The following is a 19,000-nucleotide window of genomic DNA, read 5'->3' on the forward strand; positions in this document are numbered from 1 at the left end:
AAGTAATCAAACATTCTCTGAACCAAATGAATCGAATTTCAAATGGGAGACTTGATAATTGTCCCAAGTCAATTGTATGAAGAGCCCGAATCCGTCTTTTACGTTAAAATCTAAATCCAAATTTTGAATTGAATTTGGCCTCTTATCAAAACGTCAGAGATTAAGATATAAAACCAACCAGATGTCGTTTCTTAAATCCGAATCAAATCCAAATTTTTGATTGGATTTTTTTAATGTATGTTTTATTTTTTAATAGTTTGGTCAAATATCGATCCAAATCGCATGTATTTACATCCCTAATTGCCATGTGCGTTAGGTTGCTCTAGATGCCAATTATGTCTACAATGCACCTGCACTATGGTTTGTACGAATTATGTGGGTTGTTTCCTTAAGATGGCATCGGCACATCACCTTTTACCGTCAATGTTTAATTGTTGACTGGTTTAGAGATGTTGGTAGACTAGATTCAAATTAGATATGCTATTTGCCATATATGATTTTCAATGTCTATATATTCACACTTGAATGCGAATGAACAAAAATCCGCATAATATATGAACGCGAATTCACATTTTGTAATATGATCCAAAGATGACTTTTAGGCTAACATCCAAATATAAATCCAACTTTTAAAGCAAATTTAAGGTACAAATTTTAAAATGTATGGACATTAGTTATAATACACTTATCTAAAACTACATTCGTTCCGAATTTGAGTTTCATCAAGTATTTACTTAAACCCGAATCTCAATTCAATACTTATCGGATATTAAATTGATAACCCGACCTCGGACTTTCGAGCGGGTGGAATTCCACCTGCTCCCATTATGCGTTAAACGGGGTGAAATTCACACCGTTTGATGCAATTTTCGTGCGGGCGCCCGTACCATTTTTTGGGAAAGAAAGGGTTTCACCCTTGCAATCAAACGAAAGAAAGGGTTTCACCCTTGCAATCAAACGCCCCCTTAAAAATGTTCAGTCGAATATCAGATTTAAATCAAAATTACTGACATCCGTAGATAAGTTATAATTTTGCCTTTAAAAGCATATAATTTACTTGTAAGATATAAAATACGATGAATATATCAAAATGAACTAAAACGATTGTCCTTTAACATTAGAACAAAACTCAAGCATTTCCATTCAGTTTTTGAGCGATCCAAACCCACATGCATTTGGATTCGAACTATGAGGATCAACTCCCTTTTACAATCACATTGATGAGACTGGTTCGGAATGAGGTCGATAATGGAAGCACCCCGTCCGTTGAGTCTGTCGGCTCTCGCTCGCCTATCTGCGTTCATCACTTGTAAAAAGACAAAAACGTCATCTATCCAATCTCTCTTGCTTTCCGTCAGTTGTTGTCTTCATGAATGATCTTCAGTGGTACCTTAGTCATTTTATATAAAAATCTATTGAGGTTTGGTTGTCTACGGGGAGCCCTCATTTAACACCTCTCCGTCTCTCTGTGGAATCGTGGATTGATCAGCAGGGCCATCTCGCTGGAAGAGGGAATGGAGAGTTTGCGGATGCTCGATTGAAGGAGCAGTAGGTATTTCTTTTGTTGATTTATTATTAAAAAGTATGGATTAGAAGTTGAGCTTCCTTGTTTGGTTTGGATTTCTTCCTCTTCACATGTTTCCTTACTGCTGTTCGTATTTGTTCGAATTCATGTTATCCTTCACCCTGAAGTCTTCCTTTTAGCCATAGTATTGAAATTAGTGTCTTCGGACGGGGTTTCTTCGGTTTCGGAAACCGTCCCCTCTTCTGTTCTAGGGTTTTTCTGCACTACCCACTTAAAAATTCTAAGAATTAATGGCATCTCGAATCGTATTAGCAAGTGCACGAGCAAGGAAATACGAGCAAGGAAATGGAAGAGAAATGAAGATATACTATACCGGTGGTTGCAGTGCTTGGATTTTGTCCAGTACGAGGTAGCTTCCATGTGGACGTTCTTAGGCTTTAACTGTTTTGATGCGCCAATTATCACACGAATTCTGAGTATTATAGTCTTTAACTCGGTTCCTAGAGATGGAAAAAAATTGTTTATTTTATTCGATACCGCTGGTTGTTGTGTTCTTAGTCGCTTCAGAATGGTCATTTTTAGTTCCTTTTGGGTTTGCAGAATTTGGTGCCTACTGCCTATACACTTCCTTTGTGGGTTTCAGGTTACATTTTGTTGTTAGATGCAATGGACTGTGGTATGGATGTCGCGTATGGAATGGGTGAGGACGAAGAAATGGAGGACAATTCCAGTGGAAGTGATCATCAGATTGGTGGGGATGACTATCAAGGAGGGAATTCGGGTGGAAGGGACCCTCGTGGGAACTGGGACGACGAGACGGAGGTGAACTCTGGTGGAGGGGACTTAAGCACATCTGAGGGGTCTGCAATTCTTGAGCCATACGAGGGTATGGAGTTTGATTCAGAGGAGGCAGCGAAGAAGTTCTATAATGCATATGCTAGGCGTATGGGCTTTAGCGTTCGTATTGGCTCCACCAGTCGGTCCGTTCAGGACAGGTCGATAATTGGTCGTTATTTTGTTTGCTCCAAGGAGGGGTTTCGGCAAAAAAAAGCTGGGGATGATGAAGACAAGGTCTTGAAGCGGAAACGTCTGATTACTAGGGAGGGTTGTAAGGCAAAGTTGGCAGTGAGAAAGAATAGTATTGGAAAGTGGATTGTTAGGATATTCATAAAGGAACACAACCACGCGATGATGACTCCAAGCACAGTTCAGTACCTTCGTTCGCATAAGAGATTGTCAAGTGCTGCACAAAGCTTGAATGATACCCAAATGGCTGTTGGTGTTCGAGCCAACCTTATGATGTCCTTTTTAAGACTGGAAGCGGGTCGGAGTAGCAACGTTGGGTTCATTGAACGAGATTGCAAGAATTACGTTACTACTGTCAGACAAAGGACATTGGGCAAGGGCGATGCACAAGCCGTGCTTGACTATTTCAAGAGAATGCAGGCCAGGAATCCGACATTCTTTTATGCTATTCAAGTTGATGAGGAAGAGCATATGACTAATTTCTTTTGGGTTGATGGTAGGTCAAGGATGGCCTATGATCACTTTGGTGATGTCGTTACATTTGATACAACGTACAAGACAAACAAATATAAGATGCCATTTGCTCCGTTTGCAGGGCTTAACCACCACAGGCAGACCGTATTATTTGGTTGTGCGTTGCTTTTAGATGAGAGTGAATCATCTTTTGTTTGGCTGTTCACCACATGGCTTGAGGCAATGTGTGGACGTCACCCTACTGCAATCATAACAAATCAAGATCCAGCCATTGAAGCGGCTCTAGCACGTGTATTCCCTAACTCTCGTCATCGCTTGTGCATGTGGCACATTTTGAGGAAAGTCCCAGAGAAATTGTCTCATGTTTATCATGCACATAAGAGCTTTAAGGATGAATTTTATAGGTGCATCCACAACACTGAAACAATTGATGAGTTTGAGGAGTCTTGGGGATTTCTTGTTGATAGGTACGACTTAAGGGAGCATGAGTGGATTCAGTCTCTTTATGATATTCGTCATCGATGGGTACCTGTTTACTTTAGGAATACCTTTTTTGCAGACATGAATACAACACAAAGAATTATTTTGTTTTTTCATGGCTTCCTAAATTCAAATACAAGTTTGCAAGAGTTTGTTATGCAGTATGCCAAGGCAGTTGAGAGTCGATATGAAAAGGAAATGCACTCAGACTTTGAAACAAATTATATGCAACCAATCCTTAAGACTCAGTGCCCTATGGAGGAAGAAGCAGCAAGGATATATACGAGAACCATGTTCCTAAAATTTCAAGAGGAATTGGTTGAAAGTCTTGCTTACATCGTTGAGGAGAAAGAGACTGATGGCGTGAGAATTGCATTCAGAGTCACAAGATATGATCAAGAGAAGAGAGAGCACATAGTTAGGTTAGATGCGGCTAAACAAAGGGCTACTTGCACCTGCCAAATGTTTGAATCTTCTGGTATTCTGTGTAAACATGTATTGATTGTTTTTAGGATGAATAATATTTTGACACTTCCACCCCATTATATACTGAAGCGGTTCACAAAGAATGCCAAGAGTGATGTTGTGGTGGATGGAAGTGGAATTGAAATTCAGCGTGATAATAAAGAGTTTCTTGCTCAGAGATATACAGATCTTTGTCAAAGAGCAATCAAGCTTGTTGAAGATGGGATGGCATCTGTGGAATCCTATCGCATGGCAATACTTGCTTTGGATAAAGCGTTTGAAGACATTGGTGGAGGGAATAAAGCCCCTGTTGCTGTAACTGATCCACCTGAAACCTCTCAAACTGAAAAAGGAAGTGAAGCCAGCAAGCCAATTTATCAAACACCAGCAAATGACAGTCAGCCTAAGGCAGGGAGCTTTCAAAAGATGCGAAAGTCTCCAGTAAATGCTCCCAGTGTCGTTGGATTTCTTCAACCAGGTCTGCTCACTATTTTCTTTCAGCCTCGTTGCTGTGGAGCTTTTATCCTTACATGATTTTATTGCTGATGTTACAGTTGGCAACGGGATAAATGGCAGGCACTGGCATGGTTCATTAGGCAGTGAAGGACCAAGATTGTCAATTGGAATTCCAACAATGTAACAAACCACTTTTACGACCAATTATTGTCATGTTCAATCCTGTCATAAGTTTTGTAGCCATGATCCTAACGTTGACATGTTTCACAGAGGCGTTTCTCAAGTTTCTCGCTAGAAGGAAATCATGAACGAGATTCGTCTGTGTAAGCTTCTTTCGCAAACCTTGCATTTTGTGTGCCTGATAAATCTTGCCATTAGGTCTCAGATTTAGTGAATGAACTCCATTTCTGGTTGTCTCAAATACAATTCAGATCACCGTGGATGATTGAGTTTTGGTAGTACCTTTCCTTTCCATAAAGGACTCAAACTTGTTTCAGTAACTTGTATACTAGCTTCCCATGCCCAAAAGAAAAAGTGCTGTTTTTTACCATTGCTCAATGTTTATGTTCTAAGATTGTCATCTGGTTGTGCCTTTGGTCTGGATCATAGCCAAGACCTGTTGTGTTCAGATTTGTAATTACATTGGATGTCTTAAATACTAGTATATTGTATGAAATACTGTCGGTGTACTCCTGTCATCATCATAATCATGAAACAGTACATGATAATGAGAACTATGTCACGTCTCATTGCCTGGGCATGTTGTCTTTAATCACCCCTTTCTTCTCCTTCTCTAATTCTTTTTCCAGGGAAACATTGTGGTGGATAAAGTACAACGTCTAACAATATGTACCTACACATGCACACGCCTGCTGTCATTTTCTGGTTGCAATGCTAGTTGGTTGTTTTGCTGTCATGTAGAAAATTCTGGCATGAATAAGGCCTTTCCCTTTTTTTTTCTCCTTGTACCAAAACTAGAAGGTACCTGTATCATACATGCCTGGCTTGGACTTCGGATTCCTTATCTTAGTTATGTTTATGCCTGTGGCAGCATTTTCCTGGAGTTCGGATCAGCTCAGGTGATGACGTTGCTGAGGTGTTACTCTTCGAAACAGAAGGCACGGTGACATCTTCCTTTCCTCTTCCCTTTGTGTTAATTTTTTTTTTGTTATATTTGTGTTTGTGTTCATTTAGTAACTCATTAATAAATCAATAACTGAAGTGAACTCACTGGAACAGGATTAGTTAGCATCTTACCGCTGTTTTTGTAACAATTCCAGAATGAGGAGATTCCTGGCCAAGAATTGCTCACAAGCAAATTAACCAAGGAGACACATCTACTCCATCGAAATTTGACATCTAAGATTGGTCTCGTTGAACTTTTTTTTTTTTTTGTACATACCCCAGTGTTGTGTAAGGGCATCTGGCTTGTGAATATGGTCCCTTGTATCAATAATTGTATATCTTCTTATAGTTTTCATCTCTACTATTGGAATGAAGAAAAAAGGAAATAGAAAGTGATTGCTTTGAAATTGTCTACTCGTACTGGCCAAGGGATCAATTTTGTAAACATCCATATCAGTACTGTATCAGTTTGTTCACCTGTACAACATATCTGCCAATACGCATCCCTCCGTATTGGCCGCTACGATCTTATTTTTTCGATTCTTGAGTTTAAAATAATTTAAAGTACTAAAACAAACCCGTGTCAGCCTGTATCGTGTCAGCAAGAAAGCTTCAATATGGAGAGATGTTGATAACACTGCAAGGGATGTTGCTTCCGAATGTCACATTATTGTAACCGTGGTGGTTTTGGGAAGGGACGTGCTCGGTGTGAAGGATGCATGTACTCCGTAGCCTTGACTGTGTTTATGGAACCATAAAAGAGATTCCCCAACAACCGTTTTTCCTCGAAAGCCTTTTGGCTTATTTCTTTTCTGTGAGTCTGATCAGTCGCCCGTTTCTTGGATGCTGCATATCACCCATGTTGAGGAGCCATACTAATTTTCTTTATGTCATTGTGATTGCAGTCAACACTGAAGATTCGCAAAGCAATTGATTCAGAGTCAGTTGGAAATTTTTGCTTAGGCTGGTGAAAGGTATAGCGCCTGCGGCGTCTACTTGTTCGTTTGCTCCCATCAAACATGGAAGTGTTTCCTTTTGGATGGTTGCTACGTTAGTTATACGGTAGCTGTCTTGTCTACTTCTTTGTTTGCTTCCCGTCAAACATGGAAGTGTTTCCTTTTGGATGGCTGCAAAAGTTAGTTCTACCGCAGGTGTCTTGTGGTATGAAAGGATCATGGCCTGATGTTTCTTGAAATAAACTCGGGGAACATAGTTCAGGTGAGTGGAAGCTGCTCGCAGAAGGGCTAAAGCCCTCCCCCTGTTAGGGTTAGGACCCGAGTGAAATACTCATCAACAAGAGTGTTGCAGTCACCTTTTGCAGTCTAGAGAAATAAAGGTCATAAGACTAATGATCGAACTCTTATTGGTCCACCAGCCCAACTATGCTTTGCAAGGCCAGTGAACATGGTTGAGCCGACAAAATTTTTAGAAAGTTACGAGTTATGGAATGTTGATACTGTTAAAATTTTTTCACGGTAGAGAAGAAATTAATGAACATCACATTGTAGCGTATGGTAACATGATTTGAAATCGATAAGGATCGCATGTATAGTAACATGGTTTCGTGATGATATGAGAGATACCACAGCTGGAACCATCTCTTTCACAGCACATTCTAGCAATTGCATTTCTTAGGCAACGTGCGTCCACGGCTCACAGCTATCTCTAATTTGGTGGTACTGAACATCGCCACTGCTTTTTACTACCCATAGGGTGCCAAAGGTTAACAAAAAAACAAAATGAGACGAGAGTGAAAGACGAAGTTCAGAAGAAGGATGGAAGCCAGAGTGTCCTCTTGCGAAATATTACTCGATGTATTAGTGATAGTGCAGCAGGCTTTTTCAGCATGATTTCCAGGAGCCTATACCCACAAAACTGTAGCTCTTGACAAGGCTCCTCTTCAAAGGCAGGATGAGGTTTAAAGCTCTCGATGAAGAGAATCCCGCTGGATTTCATGGCCGCATTGAGCATCGAGAAACATGAAGAACAGCGTGGAGCTGCTGGCCAAGGATCAGTCTTCTGGGTTTATTGTAGATCCGATGTATGAAAGAGGTTTTGTGCCTTCTTTCTAGCGCTGTTTGGTGATCCCTTCTTTGTGTTGGCTTCACAATTTTGTCTCATCTTTCCTGTTTCTTAACAGTGAAAGAGGCAGACTACTAATTAAAATTTTATTTTGTCTCATTAATTAAACATATTAATGAGCCTTTTAAAGATGGTAAAAACTCAAAGGCTAAAAAACCCTCTCTCTTTCTCCCAATTGAAAGAAGAATATCTTCCAATGAAATAAGGCCAAAGCTAAGAGAGAGGGATTGGGTAGTCCTTTATGTAGTTACCCATTTTTTCATCACAACTCAAGATTTAATTCTCTTTATGGTAAATAAACAGTACAGACACTAACACTTTATTGAGATCTGCCCATGTGGATGGGTCCTCAGACATCATGTCTTATATAATGCAAACTTGTCATGTGGAGGATTCTCTGGTAATTAATACCATCATTAAGCTTCGGTCCTCACTACCCATCTCTCGAAAATCTGAAAAATTTCTTTTAAGAGTTTCAACTTTTCATAAAAGAGGACCACAGACTAAACGTCTGCGTGCATTTATAACACTCCATGGGAGTTTATTTATCATACAGAACAAGTAGAAAGAAGCTGAAGCCTATCAGGCTCAAAGGCCCAACAGAGATGGTGGAGTTGCATGGATGGATAACTCCACAGATTATAAAAGAAGTATCCCCACTACAATTTGCCGCTTCATCTTCAGGCTTGGATATCTTTGAAGGAGTTCTTCCTTGCAGATGCCAACACCGTCTTGTCTGCAACAATGAAGTAGGCAGCACCAGCCACTGCAATCACACCCAACAGATCAATCTCACCCTTTATTTATTTTCTGTTAAGTAACATAAGATCCAATTTTGCAAATGGAATAGTTCAGGAATCTGCCCCCAAAATTTGTAATTATTTATAGAAGATTTTAGAAGGTGTTCTATGAATCTGTCCCATTCTTTGGACCATATCCACGGAACAGTTACCTATTCTTCCGTTTGCCAGACGGACACTTAGAAGTTAAACAGCTATCCTTAATGTTGTTCATGACATTATATTTCATCATCAACACAGCAAAGTCACTTGATCAACGTGTGCAAGTGATCCACGTTACCGAGTGAGATATGCTGTGGAGATTAAATATGAACATGAGTGGCCATATATACAGCTTGATGATATTAATTGTGAGATGCTCTACTTCTGCATCACAAGACAGACTGACAGCCTGATGGCATGCATGTGAAGAGCAGAAGGCCAATCTTTGGAGCATGTTATCACCCTGATCCAGCAGAACACCGGAGTAATTCACCAGTATCGCCGGAGAAAGAAAATGAGACGTTCAGAATTACCAGTAGAAATGACGAGGGCTTGTGCTGTGGGGTTAAGGTTGTACTTTGCCCATTGCAGCGTTCTCACACAGGCAAACTGCAACACCAACCAAACATCAGAGAAGCAATAAGCACAGAGAGAGAGAGAGAGAGCGACAGAGAGAAAAGGGAGAAAGAGAGAATGGTGATCGCTTACAGTAGGTATTGCTGTGGCAATGCTTGCTACAACTGCTGCTTTGGCTCCGGCAACCACTCCCTCTGACGAATATCAAAAGAAAAATCAGTCATTCTTCGCTAACAACTAATCTGGCAAACAATTGGGACAATTGAATGGTTGCAGACGAATCTGATCTCAACCACTTTTATTTTCTGTTTTTTTTTTGGGTCTCAAGTTGTTGCTTGCTTCCCACATCAAACTTTGGAGCAAAAATTATTTACAAGATAGATTCAAGGTTAAAGGCAAAACCAAACAGAATTTGTACGTCTAACTTTCAACATCAAGCAGCAAAATGCTATTCTTATATATACCATGAGCGTAGCGTTTAGCCATGGAAATCTTATGATCAAAAGGGCTCAACCCTTTCATCTCCAATGGGGAGGAAACCACGTTTTGTGCGCTCGACATGGCAGATGTCTCAGAAGCCATTGTCAATGAGCAGAAAGAGATACTAAAAGAGAGGAACAAGCTCTTAAAAGATTTAGAGGTAGAGAGGAAATAGGAGTTCAAAGCAGGATGAAGAGGTAGGATGGAAGAAGCCCAAGCGGCCTCTATTTATATGGGCACCATAGGGACTGTTGGTGATCAACTATCCCATTGTTTTGGGGGAAATCCAGGGGTCCGCCCCTAGTCAGCTGTTTCTCCTGCTTCCTTGGTTGGTGGCCCATTTTTTAACTCTAAATCTTTTATCAATCCCATTCCCATCAATATTTTGTACAGGAGACTTTCATTTTAGGGACACATTTCTCTTCTACTTGAGAAGAAGGGCTTTACATTCTTAAAATTTTGAAGTAAGAGAAAACAACAAAAATAACAATTATATATCGTTTAATGAGATGGAGTGTACCCAAAAGATTCGGTCCGCAGACTCAAGTGTCTTTTTGTTCGCCAAGGCCATACTGGCTCCTACAAACGAAGCTGGTTATACAGGCAGACTTAGTGTATGAAATTTTATGCGCTATTTTTAACAAGACAAAAAGTGCTTATGATTAATACAAGAAGAAACTTTTTTGTAAGGACAAAAAATAAAACCATTAAAAGAAAATTTGAATATTTGATACCAGGTAAAATTTGTCGGCCGTATATACATATCTATGATCAATATATCTCTTTAAGTAGTAAAAAAATGTTTTTTTGTTTGTCTTGCTCATAATTTTATTTCATTATCTATTAAATATTTTTATTGTTTCATAAACATTATTTCATAAATATTTTACTATTTCATCAGCTGCTAGTCTCTAACATTAACTTGGAAGCCAAGTTGGCGCCAAGGTGGGCTGAAGGTAATTGATAGGTGCACTCGATAGACACTAACACCTCGAGGTTGAAGGCGAGGAACCCGTAGGTGAATGTGTTGTTGACCAAAAGTACCCCTCGGTGCGACATAATGACTTTTCGAAAAGTGCATGCTTCGATGTGGATTGCATAAATGATGTGAGAAGCTCGTATGTGAAAAAAGGAAAAAAGAAGTTTATCGGTCGTACAACAAAGGCTTTTCCATAATGCTTCAAACGTTTGCAACAACAAAGATAGTTGTCGGTCGCAGGTAGCGGTTCTTGTCGTTGGTCGAAGAGCATTTGTTGAAACAACCTTAAGGACTTCTGTTGGAAAGAGTAGAGGCTTCTACCATGTTTGCTGCTTCCATATGGAGTTCTTGTTTGCATGTTGCTCTTATTGTCCTCGTTGGCGGAAGTTATCATCGTTGGCCAAAGAGCATGGTCGGAGCAAGCGTAAGGACAATCGTTGGATCGATCATCCTCGTTGGTGAGAAATATAGTCTATTATTCCTAAGTTGGTGTTGCACTTTCTGTTGCCATTCTTGCCATTTATGCTTCAAGGCTAAGCTTTCTTCACGGGCAACCTCCTCTCTCCTTTCTTCCTTCAGTGGGAACTTTTCTCTTCCTTTTTCTTTTTCCTGACCATCTTCCTTTACTTGTTCGAAGGAATGCATGCAACATGAAGGAACACATGTTAAGTACTTATGTTGCATCCAAGGACATTCAAATAAATGTGCACAAGTACTTTGCTGAAACTTTACATATAAGTAGTAGGGTTCATCCCCGGCATACACTCAATGCATATACAGATTGGTGCACGCAACTTAGTCTCTGCCATTTTGGCGGGAGAAGGCAAGGTTAAAGCATGAAAGCCTTCATGCCCTTACCAACACACAATAAGATGGGCTGACAACATTGTTGCATGTCAATAGGGGAATAAAGCTTTTATGTCCTTTCAATTTGTTTAGATTTTGCCCCCTTTCTTAGTTCAACCACATGATTTTAAGGAGGATGACATGTTCATGAGGGTGTTGCAACAATAGACATGAGGGGGGATGGTAGAAGGTTACTCATTGTTTCGATTATTCAGCTCTTTATGCTATAAACAATGAGTCACTAACACTCAAGTTGAAGAGAGGTGAGGGCAACACTTTAAGATACCAAAACCAAACCCTATACTTTATGAGATGAGGGGTTGGGTGAAAGTTGCGCTTCTTGTCTGGACAGTAAGATGAAATATTCATTATCTTCACCTAAAAGGAGGACTGCATACCCATTTTGAGCATATGACAATGCCTATGAAATTTGAACTTTAATTAATTGTTTGGTAGCTCCGAGGGACATAATTCAAATGGGAAGGCTAAGACAAGTTATGCGTATTTCATGGGTTAGACTTGTGGGAGGGTATGCTCCTATATTAAAAAGACAGCGAGTCCCTACCTGTAAGTTAAAACACATGGAAATCTGACTGTCTAGTACCAACACAGATTTGGACCCTAGGAACAAGGGAAAAGACTTTGAGATTTCAGCTCTCAGCTTGGATGGTTGGATTAATGCTCCTATTCCCCCGAAACTAATTGTTTGGCAATCGAAAACCCAACTCATTACACCATAGCTGGCAAGCCCGTTCGGACTCGATCAACAAATGACCGGGTCACTCAATTGGTATATCGACTTGGTCGAGTATTCAAAAAACCATAATATTGCGGCTGAATCGGGCGAGTCAGGACAAGTCGGGCCGAGTCATGGGTGAGGTGCGCCAACCTTGACTCGTGGCAGGATTTTTTGGCGATCTGAGCTGACTTGAGCGATTCCTGAGTCCGCCCCACGAGTTGCATAGAAAGTATAAAATTTTGCTCTATTTTACCCTAGTTTGAGATCGTGTGCACGGGTTTTGTGTAAAAAAACAAACCTTTTTTAGTAAATGGAAAAATGGACGACTTGTTTTTGAATATAGATGCAAAGAATAGGTTTCCCAGTTGAGAAATTTTATGTTTCTTAATCCACAAATAATGCGTGACTCAACACCTTTTCCGTGCATAAACTTTTCGTGAAAATCAACTCATGTGATCATGCACTCAACGGGCTTACAAATGTAAAGAAAGACAAAAGTAGCCGTTGGATAACACGAGTAATTAACGTTACAAAACGAACTACTTTACCTAGCGCAGTTTCAATAGTATTAATAATATTTTACAGAATTTTTACATAAGCTAAATTAAAAAATTTCAAAAAATATAATTTCCAGAATATGAAGGGGTCATCACCCCTGCCAGTCCCCCTTCCCTCTGCCCGTCGTTTGGTGCAGTGGGTGTGACTTTATCTCCCATGAAATTATTCACAAATTAAAAGCCACAATTTTAAGGTCACCAACTAAATTTTATTGTCTGATTTAAGAAGGAAAAGTATTGTGTTATGGGTTACTAAAGCAGTTCGAATTTAGTTTGAGGATTTTGTTCATCGTTTACGTTGTATTTGATGATAACATCAGATCTAAGATTCGATGCTACATAAAAGGTGTGTTTTGGGAGATCTTCATTTAAACAAATTGAGAATCGCCTGATCTTAAACCCATGAATCTGGATCTCAGATCACCACGGATCGATGAAACAAACACAATTAATGTATTAAATGCAATTCTGATCCAACTTTGATGCATATTTCTGTAGTGATTCGATTGCAAATCTATCGGTGGTACATTGAATGAATATGATAGTAACTTTTTTTTTCTTTGTCCCTTCTTCACCAATGTATGGACTATAGAGAATACAGTGCGAAGTTTTGTGAAATGAAACGTGTATCAAAAAAACCATTTTGCGAATAAGAGATTTTTTGCTGGGAAACCTTGAATTCGTATTTTCATGTTCTGCTTAAAAGCTTGAGCATTAGTTCGGTTAACAAAGGCATGAGCCTTAGAAGTTGGAAAAAAATTAATTGATTTGGTACATGCACCAGCAGACTCAGAAATTTTGTCTACAGGGGCACCTATTAGATAGATTCAATCCTTTTGGGGGTATTTATATATACAAAGAATCACATATTTCAAACTAATAATACAAAATAAACATATTTTGTGAATGGTGGGCAACTGCCCACACCAGCCCCCATGTGGCTCCACCACTGGGTGTAAGGAAACTTTAGGTTTTGTTTGGATGATACTCTAAGAAAATATTTTTTTTTTGTGAAAACCTTATTTTTTTGACTGATATTTGAAATTAGATGGCATGATAAAAAAAGACCAATTTTTTTTTTTTTTTTTTTGGTGGGGAGAGGACATGACATTTTGAGAATGTTATTTTGTCGAAATTGAGTTATTCACAAACTCAATTTTGATGATCACCCAAACATAATCTTAAAATGTGTTTGAGGTAAAACATACGTAAACATGCTTTTACATCTAAATACAAGGGCAGAAAGGGTGTAGCTGGGGAGGGCCATGACTGTTCCACGAATTTAAAACAAAAATGTTGAAAAATTGTATTTTATCTCCAATTAAAATTTTGAATCTATAGTTTTGCTTCCCTGGAAAAATATCCATAGCTCTGCCCTTGTCCAAATATAAATTTGATTAAGAACAACTCTGAAGTTAATCCAATATCTTTCTATACCTTCTAGAAGGCTCGTTGACGATTAACAAAAAAATAAAAAAAGATATTACAAAATAAATTGAAAAAACTTTCAGCCCAACAAAACTCTCCAAAGCACAGCTGCAGCAGTAATAGTAGTAGAGGGAGAAAGAGAGAGAGTGGGGGAGAAAGAAGGAACACATATGAACATTGTTGATCATGTAGCTTTGATGATTTAATTATGTGAATAAATTGGGTCACAAATCAATGCAGGGGGCATCTTATCTCCCACAAAACCATGGGTAAGCACAAAACCATGCCCCTTGCTTCTAGGACAATCCATGACACCTGTTCGAATCTAGTTCGCGACACATTTTCCAATGGTAATCTTGATTTCAGTGTTTGATTATTGTTCGGGTCCCGAGGTTAGGTAATAATCCACCTGCAACCCGACACGTGCATTGAAGAGCTTGGGTGACGTAGAAATACAAGAACCACTGTTTGAAGCTAATAAATTATTTGTCATAAACTTGTACTTTTTACCACTAAATAGTAACAAGTTGATCCTTTCAGATCTCAGGTTTGATTTTATGCATTGCATTTATAATGCTTGTAGACGAATGGGCCTTCATTCCTACCAAACTTATGATAAGATCTTCACTATGGAAACTCATTTCCTTTTTAGTGTTAAAAAAAACCCTTATTCTCATATTTTAGAATTTCCATTCTCCGTTATAAAAGGCATAGTTCACATTGTTTTCAATAAAAATGGCTTGCAACAATGAGTTGATTGATTTTTGGAGGGAAAAGAGTTTTTTTTTTTTTTGCACTGTGTTGATGACACCAAAATCTTTTTTTGTTTTGGTTTGTTTGAGAAAACCTGGTTTTCAAAAAGGATCGAATAACTTGGTCACCCGAGTAGTACACAAAAAAAATGAGTTTTAAAGGCGTCATCCAAACATGCAAACCAATTTTTTTAAAGATAATTAAAAAAACTATTTTTTTTGCAAAACTTAGTTTTTCAAAACAGTTTTTTTATGAGGGTATCATCCAAACATACCTATTGTGTGATCTCTAGATGGATTTTGATAGTCACGATTGATCCGTCCAGGGGCGGAACTAGAATTTTTTCAGGAGCAAGCTAAACAGTTCAACCTTTAGATCCGGGTGGGGTCAAATTGAACCTGAATCCAAATAATACATGGCGCAACTAAAAATTTTCAATTTTTTCAGTGTAATTATTCTTTTTCAATTCGCTGGAGTGGGGCCATGGCCCAGGCGGCCCCGCCTCCTTTGCTCCTGGATCTGTCCGTGCTGATCAAACCAACATTGTCATAAAAAATCAGCTTGGATCAGCTCATTCAAATCTAATTGGAGGCAAATTGTCACGGCCCTATTCAAGGGTACTATCTCCTGCGATACACTAATTCAGTTTTTGTTAATTTTTAAATGTTTTTAAAGTTTTCCTTATTTTTTAGATGCCCTTTTATATTTTTTTCTTTATTATTTTTAAAAAGTGTAACAAATTAATCTCCAATCCAGCTGAATCGCTCAATCTGCTGGATTACTGAATCAACAGCTCAGATAGATTCAATTCAATTTTCAATTTTTGTAGCAGTACTGGTTGTAAACTAAGAAACTTTTATCCAATCATAACAACATAATCAAACACCAATCAATGGCATAGAAAACCAAATCACTCCTTTGATAGACATTAGCACCTTTGATTTTCGGTGATTGGGAGGGTCATCCCACTGCTCGGACCAGAGCCAAAGCCCTCCTCCTTTCTCTTGCCCTAATTTTCTTATATGGAGAGAATTTCACAGTAAAGTGACTTATTAATTGAATGATTTAACTGCCACCAAAGAACAAACTGTTACAACATCAAACACACTGTGTGCACATGCCACACCATTAAGTTGGATAGATGCGCCACTAAATGTTCAATGTTTATGTGCATAAATAAGCACAAACTGCAGACAAAGGAAAGAGTTGCCTGAAATATATTTTAAACTTTTCAAAAGAAAAACAAAACTTTGAAAGGACACATAGGGACTATACTCATAAATAAATAGCACATATAAATTTTTTCATATTATTACAAGCACACCTAAGTTTTTTTCTTCGGTTAATTAATCAAAAGTTTTATGACATTGTTTTTGAGCATTTAATTAACGAAAAGTTTGGATATTTAGAAGGCTGTTTAACACTAACAACACATTGTTACTGTCTTATGAATCTACCTCCAAAAATATATCAAATTCATGAAACACTTTTTAAAGTGCTTAATGAATCTTACCAATTTTTAAGTTGGTGCTTGAGGCAGCAACATAATGTTATTGTTCCCAAGCGGCACCCAGATGTAACTAATCATGCACTAAAATCATTAGATATAGTTAAATAACTAAGACATCCTAACCGACTTCCAAATTGTTTTCATTAAGGGTGTTTTAGTCTTTTCATCACATTTACTCCAACTTAAGTTGGTAACAACTTAAGAATAGGAAATGGCTGGTTTTTCAATGAATTGTGCCAAACTTAAAGTGTCTCTTTTGCAATATGAAATGGTTATTTACCAATGGTGCCAAACTTTAAGTGTCCCTTTACAATATGAAAAGGTTAAGTGTGTTCTTGAATGTTTCCTAATAAAAAAATTATCATTTGTCCATTGCTTTGGGAAGATCAATCATAAGGAAGAGATTTGAAGGGTGTTGAACTAAGTAACTAAGATAAATTATAAGTCACATCAGCCACTAATTTGCACCTGAAGAACTGAAGTTGGTCATATGTTCAAGCCCCAAACACCAAACCAGGTGTTCTAGGTTTGAAATGCCTGAAACACCATTGATAAGAAAAAAAAAGCCCATTTACAGGGACACAAATCAAAGAAAAAATAATTTTCTTTAAGGATAAAATACCCCACACAAAGTCAAGTACTAATTTGTGAGGGCTGAATTGTGCAACGAGTGCTACGAGAGGTGTCACATAGCTAGTCGGCTTGAGTGGCATGCTGTGGATGCGTCTTTAGTTTGATTCCCATGAGCACTACTCATTTGGACTATAAATAGTGACAAACTTGAACTTTGAGTTAAAATGTATACCGTATGACCATCCAAATCCCAAAGCAATTCTAAACCATAGAGGTAAGGGGAAGGAAAAAAGCTTTCGGCTTTCTCTTGGTCAGTGGATTCTCTCCTATTCACCTGAATTGTGCGGTGAGTGTTCGAGCCTGATCGCCCACCATACTTCCTCTTGCCCTTATTTTCTTATATGGAGGGACATTTCACAGTAAAGTGACTTATTAACTGAATGGTTTCACTGCCACCAACCAATAAACTGTTACGGTATCAAACACACGGTGTGCACATGCCATACCATTAAGTTGGATAGATGCGCCGCTAAATATTCAATGTCAGTGTGCATAAATAAGTGAAAACTACAGACAAAGGAAAGAATTGACTGAAAAATATTTTAAACCTTACAAAATAAGAACAAAAACTTTCAAAGGACACATAGGAACTATACTCATAAATAAATAACACACATAAGTTTTTCATATTATTAAAAACACGCTTAAGTTTTTTCTTCTGTTAATTAATCAAAATATTTATGAGGTTGTTTTGAACATTTAATTAACGAAAAGTTTGGATATCTAGAAGGTTGCTTGACACTAACAATACATTGTTACTGCTTTATGAATCTACCTCAAAAAATATATCAAATTCATGAAACACTTTTTGAAGTGCTCGATGAATCCAACCAATTTTTAAGTTGGTGCTTGGGGCAATAACATAATGTTATTGTTCCCAAACGGCACCTAGATGTAACTAGTCATGCGCTAAAATCATTAGATATAGTTAAATAACTAAGACATACTAATCGACTTCCAATTTGTTTTCATTAAGGGTATTTTAGTATTTTCATCACACTTACTCCAACTTAAGTTGGTAACAACTAACAACTTAAGAATACTAAATGGCTGGGTGGGAAACTTAAAGTGTCTCTTTTACAATATGAAAGGGTTATTTACCAATGGTGCCAAACTTAAAGTGTCAAGGGTTAAGTGTGTTCTTGAATGTTTCCTAATAAAAATTTTATCATTTGGCCATTCCCTTGGAAAGACCAATCATAAGGAGGGAGATCTGAAGGGTGTTGAACTAAATAACTAAGATAAATTATAAGTGTACAATGTTCAAGCCCCAAACACCAAACTAGGTGTTCTAGGTTTGAAATGACTAAAACATCATTTATATGAAAAAAAACCCCTTTACAAGGGCACAAATCAAAGAAAAAGATGATTTTTTTTAATGATAAAATACCCCGCACACAATTGCATCATAATTTGTGAGGGTTGAATTGTGCAATGAGTGCTACGAGAGGTGTCACATAGTTAGTCGACCTAAGTGGCATGTTGTGGATGTGTCTTTAGTTTGATTCCCATGAACACTACTCATTTGGACTATAAATAGTGACAAACTTGAACTTTGAGTTAAAATGTATACCGTCTGACCATCCAAATCCCAAAGTAGCTCGAGACCCTAGAGGTATGGGGAAGGAAAAGGGCTTTAGGTTCTCTCTCGAATAGTGGATTCTCTCCTATTCACCTGAATTGTGCGGTGAGTGTTCGAGTCTGATCGCCCACCACCCTTTATACCCATAGTCTTCATTTTTCTTTTTCATGGTTGTATTGTTGTTATCGTAACAACCCAATCCACCTTAAAAATTTAGTCTTGTATTGAAGATTGTGAAAGAACGTCAATGGTTTATAAATGAGGTTATTGAATAAATGGTTGTCGTGATTCATAGCCTTTTTAGGGGTTGGAGCTGAAAATGGTAAAAGGCAGGTTGGGATCTGTCAAACCAGGAGCTCGAGCCTCAGAAGTGGATTCGGGTGCATCAACCCATCTTAAATGAAATTCTTTCCCATTAAAAAAAAAAGTCCAAAGTTGGTGGTGGTGACATTAATCTAAGGATAAAATTAAGCCACACTCTTAAGAGATCCACACTCAAAAG

The 19,000-nt window shown here is 38.3% G+C and overlaps 2 protein-coding genes across 5 annotated transcripts; one reads left to right on the forward strand and one right to left on the reverse strand.

The window, feature by feature from the left end:
• The first annotated feature begins 1,250 nt into the window (after nt 1-1,250).
• On the forward strand, nt 1,251-5,958 carry LOC116245755 (protein FAR1-RELATED SEQUENCE 5-like). Of its 4 annotated transcripts, none has more exons than XM_031617290.2 (6): nt 1,251-1,552; nt 2,126-4,448; nt 4,525-4,606; nt 4,697-4,749; nt 5,478-5,544; nt 5,707-5,958. In XM_031617290.2, the coding sequence occupies exons 2-4, from the start codon at nt 2,192-2,194 to the stop codon at nt 4,719-4,721; spliced, it is 2,364 nt and encodes a 787-aa protein (XP_031473150.1). In that variant the 5' UTR covers nt 1,251-1,552; nt 2,126-2,191; the 3' UTR covers nt 4,722-4,749; nt 5,478-5,544; nt 5,707-5,958. The 4 variants fall into 4 exon arrangements, with proteins under 4 accessions (XP_031473150.1, XP_031473148.1, XP_031473147.1 ...); XM_031617288.2 differs by having other exon boundaries at nt 1,251-1,548; nt 2,169-4,448; XM_031617287.2 differs by having other exon boundaries at nt 1,252-1,552; nt 2,169-4,448; nt 5,666-5,958.
• A 2,096-nt stretch (nt 5,959-8,054) lies between these two features.
• Nucleotides 8,055-9,754, reverse strand: LOC116245649 (early nodulin-93-like). The gene is made up of 4 exons (XM_031617133.2): nt 9,456-9,754; nt 9,124-9,185; nt 8,949-9,024; nt 8,055-8,399 (listed from the first exon to the last, which is right to left on the reverse strand). Exons 1-4 carry the CDS (start codon nt 9,571-9,573, stop codon nt 8,314-8,316), a joined length of 342 nt encoding a protein of 113 aa, XP_031472993.1. The 5' UTR covers nt 9,574-9,754; the 3' UTR covers nt 8,055-8,313.
• Between the last annotated feature and the right edge of the window lie 9,246 nt (nt 9,755-19,000).

The sequence above is a fragment of the Nymphaea colorata genome, chromosome 1 (genome assembly GCF_008831285.2).
Source record: "Nymphaea colorata isolate Beijing-Zhang1983 chromosome 1, ASM883128v2, whole genome shotgun sequence".
In the NCBI taxonomy this organism is placed as follows: Eukaryota; Viridiplantae; Streptophyta; class Magnoliopsida; order Nymphaeales; family Nymphaeaceae; genus Nymphaea; species Nymphaea colorata.